Source organism: Fringilla coelebs (assembly GCF_963513975.1).
Source record: "Fringilla coelebs genome assembly, chromosome: 4".
Lineage (NCBI taxonomy): Eukaryota > Metazoa > Chordata > Aves > Passeriformes > Fringillidae > Fringilla > Fringilla coelebs.
In genome coordinates this window covers 32910942-32916544 of record NC_140032.1, presented here as the reverse complement: position 1 = coordinate 32916544, position 5603 = coordinate 32910942, and the positions used below count along the sequence as shown (strand labels likewise).

General features: G+C 41.0%; 1 protein-coding gene across 1 annotated transcript; it reads right to left on the bottom strand.

The window, feature by feature from the left end:
- Nucleotides 1–370: 370 nt before the first annotated feature.
- On the bottom strand, nt 371–1024 carry LOC311152679 (claudin-22-like; the record flags this gene model as incomplete). The annotated part of the gene is made up of 1 exon (XM_084203979.1): nt 371–1024. One exon carries the CDS (start codon nt 1022–1024, stop codon nt 371–373), a length of 654 nt encoding a protein of 217 aa, XP_084060105.1.
- Between the last annotated feature and the right edge of the window lie 4579 nt (nt 1025–5603).

Sequence of the window (5603 nt, the reverse complement as noted above, 5' to 3'; positions counted from 1 at the left end):
GGAGTAAAACTTTGGGGCTTTTTTCACTGGTTACATAAAAAAGGAAGCACATTTTGGTTAAAATCCAAGCTGTAAGAGAACATGCATATTCATTTTCAGGATTTTACACTGCAGTGAAGAAAGCAAAAGCACCTTTTCTGTGCAGTCTGTGAACACCTCAGCATTTTGCTGTGAAACAGTTTTAAGCAGCTCCACAAGTGAGAAAACACACCACCTTCCAATACCAGTTTATGGAGAAAACAGATATAAATTCAGGAAATCAGCTGGATAACAAAGAGTCCTTTGAATTACTACCGGAACAAGTTTCTGGCTTGCACTAGGGTTTGGAAAAGATAGGGCAGTGTTGCTGTACTGCTTAAAACCTCCCATTTTAAGGCCTTGTTTCAGTTTCCAAGCATTGACACTGATCCTGCTGTTCTGCTACTGCATAATGAACTGAAGACGGATGGACTTCAGTAGAACAGATTGTGCAATTAAGTAGGGATCCTCCTAATATAAGACAAAATCCAGCAAGCCAGCCAACAAACAATGCTTCCCCAAAATCCCACCTGGGAACAATATCTGGTATATTCTCATCCCAAAATTCCTGGACTGTGGCATGGGCAACCCAGGAAACTGGGACAATAGCTGTAATCCCCGATGTCCAGAAGAGCATTCCTCCAAACAGCAACAACCGTTTCTTTTGTTCCTGTTGTCTTTCACCAATTTTCAAACAGTCCAACCCAAATCCTGAGAGCAAAAGGCCCAAAAGCCCTGATCCATTGGAAAAAAACATCAAAATCCTAGAAATCCTGAGCTCTGGAGGCAAAGCTAGGAAAGAATCAAAGTCCTTGCATTGCATTCCGCCTTCTTCCTGGACAACACAAGCTTGCCAAAGTCCCATGGTCCAGATCTCCAGTTCATTTAGTTCCAAGTTAAGGTTTTTCCACTGGGGTAGATAGGTGGTGAGACAGGACAGGACCCATCCCAACAGAGAGACCAATATGCCACTTAATTGCATCACAGGTTGATAGACTAAGGCCATTGTAAGAGCCAAGTCCTGAAAGCTCGAGGAGAAAGGTCTCCCCAGCAGTTCTGTATCCACTGCTACCTTGAGTGATGGTGGAAGCTGTGATGATTTTAGGTCTCTGCTGCCCCAAATATAAGCCCTTGCTGTTAACCCTTTGCAAGCTCTGAAACACGTTTTTGTTCTTCATGAATATAAAGTTTCACATAAAGGACGAAGGACTTCACTAAACCATGAGTTAGGCTTTCCGATAAGGATTTGATCTGTTACCTTCCAATTTGCTTGGTAAAATTATATCCCAATGCCTGATGATTACAAGCCTGAGGATGAACAAAGAGGGCTCTATGACCCCTCACCCTAAAACACAACAGATATCTTTGTGCTTCGATACGGATTAATTAGATTTTAAGTGGTGATAAAAAGGCAGCTCTGTGTGCAACAGGACTTCATTGTAATAGCTAAATTTGAGATTTCAGGGATGTAAATCAAGGCCTTGTAAAGAAAGGTAGACTGTTTGCCTATAATCTTTATTCTTAGGCTTCCTCAACATACATAATGGCTTATCTTCCACTGCCCTGTTTTATGTACCCAGCACTGTAAAAGACACTTTGTAAAAGATCCTTATGTTTCACATTTTCTACATTCATTTCTTTTAAAATGGGCTTTGTTTTGACAGACTCTTAAGGGGAAAAGGAGACGGGTATGGTGAAAGTACCATAGAAAATGAAATCCTAGACATGCCCTCCACCATAATGAGCCCGGGCAGATCATCAGCCAGCGTAAACTCTACCTGCCCCAGGACTTCAGCAGGACCACAGTAGCAGCTTACACCCGCTCAGTGTCCCCTTTCCTAAAGCCCATGTCCCAGATGGCACACAGAGTATTCACTTAGCATCTAACAACATTTGGCACTCAATGCTCCCAGGGCCAGGAATGCCTAGCACACCTTTCTGATCAAAGGAAGATACCATTATGCCATTACCCCATAGGAAACCCTGCTTTTTCCTTCTCTCATGTCAGCTTGTCTGCAGGGTCAGAAGGAGAACATCTGTTTGCTGTTTCCCTTCCCACATGTAACAGCACAGCCTGTCTGGGAAGAAGCTGAGCAGCATGAACACATCTACAAGAGTATGACCTAGAGATATTTTCCAGTCTTTCTTTATTTCATTTCCTAGATGTGATAATTTATCTGTATATTTTAATTCTCGGTTGCTCAAAATGGGTTATGTGATGGGAAAACATAACACTGATTTTGAAGGTTTCCAAAATCCTGAATCATTATCATGGGTATCATTAAGAACTGCCACTGTGAGATGATTTCTTCTTCCTCATTTTACAGAGCTTTAAATTCAAACCCTTGGTTTTTTCCGATCACAAGCTGTGAAGAACCAAGAAAAACCCCCCAGAAAGATGATCTATCTCCCTCTCTTTTGTACCAACCCATTAGTTTGACAGCTTATACTTGATCAAAAAATTACTATGCACAAGACCAGAAATCACCAAGGATATAACTGACAACACTGGGAACAAAGTGTTGCAAGCTAGCCTGTAACTTTGGCTATCCACAGGGCAAAATAAAAATAAGACAGATCAATCCCGTATTCATTCATTCATTCACTCATTCATTCTCCAGACTGTACTTTCATATTTGGCAGAGTTGTTTCTGTCCCCTTTCTCTATTCAGAGAAGGAATGCTAGATCTGAAAATCCTTGTGACTTTCAACAAGAACCTCCATAACACCATTTAAATAATTTTTAAGATAAACAACCATGATTTAGGAGTGATTCTGCTCCTTCAGGGGCTACATGCTTATCTGACTTTAAAATCACAGTTACTGAAAGACTATTATGGAAGCCTGCACTTCTCTTGACTGTGAACATTTAATATTTTCTTCTCTGCTCTTAATTCCAACAGTCAATATAGTCTGAGAACAGCATCCAGTCTGTGAAGTCCATCCATCTTGCAAATGTTGACTACAACATTTGCAGCAACATACAAGCACATTACACCAGTCTTTAAATTATAGTCACCAGAAGCACTGGAACTGCTGCATTAGTAGGATCTGCCAATTAGTTCTGCAACTTACTATTAACAATGCACTAACTTTGAGCAAGAAAAGCTTTCTTACACTATTCTGGATAAGATTTTATGCAATTCTTGTTCTTTTGGAGAGGAGGAGAAGGCAACACTTGCCTGGGCACTAGGATTGTAACAAGGTCTGAAATACCTTTACTTGGAACTTACTGATTTTACGAAAAACCACAGCTGGACTATGTATATTCTTAGGTCAGTCACTGCCTTAGTCTTATCTCCCTTGTTCTTCTTTCACACTTTTCCTCCCCACTAGGTCTTGCTCCTACACAGATGCGTCAGAGTTACTACAAAGCCTAGAAGGGCTAGAACTGGGGTCCCATCAGTTTCTGTCCTATGGCTCAGAGCAATTGGAAACATAAGCCCAGGATTTACTGTTATACTGCCATGACAACAAACATCTGCCAACATCTGCACAGCCTGAAACAACAGATCATCTCAGGGGGTTTCAGTGGAGATGGCCACTGAAAGATGGCTCCCAGGCCAGTAGGGCAGGGAAGGTGCCTGCCAGGAACTTCTGCAGCCAGTGGCAAGGGGCCCATGCACAAGAGAGCTGCTCCAGGACAGTTCTGCCCCTGCTCCCCTTGTCAGCCTCTGCAGCAAGCACTGTGCTTGTGCAACACAGGCTTGTCAACAAGAAAAGGAAGAACAGGTTCAGCTATCACTGACCAGTGTGCTTTCAGGTAAGGAAGGTGAGGAGAGATTTAGAGGGAGTTTTGATTTGGTTTAGAGCATTTATTCCCCATTCCTTTTTCTGTATAGACTTTAAAGTCTGAGGTATGTAACATACAGGGATACCAGCCTACAGAGGTCTATGCAAGTAAAATAATATTCTTTGAAGAATACACCACAGGTCATGATCAAGTTCATACAGGTTCAGTAATACTTTTCAAGTACTGGAGATCACATCATTCATTCAAGCATCATTTTGCAAATTGATTTTGACTAGACTAAAGCAGAATCAGAGTGGTCAGTGTGCATATCACATGTGCATGCAGTGTGCATGTAGTTAACTGCATTAAATTTTTACTCCCCATAAAACCATTTCAGGCTGAACACAAGGATTCTGAATCTCACTGCAAGTGATACATATTCTCTTTAAAAGTAACACTAATCCTTCTGAGAACCTCCATGACCAAGGATAGATACTTTATCCCCTGCAAAGAGAAGTAGAGAACTGTTGTCTTTACATAGCTCTGGAGCCCACACAATTCTCCAAATGTTTAATAGTCAGTGTAAGTGAAAAGAAATACAGAGTTTACCCCTTTGTAATCTGATTAGGCAATTTAAGCCCCCAAAAGCAGAATTATGAGACTGGCTCTTTCCTACACTTTCAGTTCCTTTGCAAAGCATGTTCACGTTGTGAGCTTGTTTATTCTCCTCCTGTGGTCCAAAAAGTGTGTTCATCTGAAGTACGATTGTCCCCAGCACCATTGCCCAGACACTGCTGTTGTTTTGCTAATTTGAAGATAGTCCTGGAGTTCCCTAACTTTTTGTGGTTGTTGCTCATTTAAATATCAAGTATTTTCATGAATCATTCACAGGTCTTTCAATTTTAGATTCCCATCTTATATGTGCAAAATATGGAAATAAGAGCTAGTGTATAGATTTTCTATGGCAGAATCTCAGTTACAGCAGAAGCTGGCGAGGTAGTGTGTTCAGCATGTTACTGTGAGTGACTTAATTGATTCAGCTTGGCAGTCCTTTGCTTTTCACCTTGTTGCTTGAACTGGAAGTCATGAGAGTTAACATTTCCCTACCCAACTAGGAATCCATTTCTTTGTGAAGCTGGAGTATTCTTTTGGGTTTGCACAGCCAATGTGCTCTTCAGTGAAACCACAGAAACATCAAGCAAATAACACAACCCATACTGCTATCCATATTGACTTACTCTAGTCTGTATTTAAGTGAGATTTGACAAAAATTATTATTTGTATTGGTAGAGCTTAAGGTTTGAGGGTGTTTCAGAGAGCATCACAGTACAGAAGTCGACTTCTCCCAGAGTATCTGTGCGTCTCTAAATCTTGAGAGTCATAAACTTCACAAGAGTGTGACAGCAGGTATCTTTTGACCTCCTAATGATGTGGACTAATCTAAATTTTATTTATTTATTCCTGAAGTTAGTATGGTAGTTCTTCTGTTTGAGTTCCTCTGTTTCCCTCATTGGAATTACAGTACCAGGTTAGACACAGCCTCACATAGAGCTGGAAGGGTAAATGTAGTAATGTGAGAAGTTCAGTGAATCAAAGCAACACAATGTCCACTAGTATTCCCCACTCCAGTGCATGAGTGGCACTTGTTATACTTCTTCTTGAACCCTAGTGCAATCCACAACAGCAGCCTTTAATTATGGGCACTTAGAAGCCATTGTGAAAGCAGGTAAGAGGCAATATAGAGAGGGATATGCCAGTTATGAAGATAATGACAATTTCCATCTTGAAAAGGGAAAAGAGAGTAACTTTAAACACACACAGCTCACGGTGTCATTACACTTTCACTAAAAAC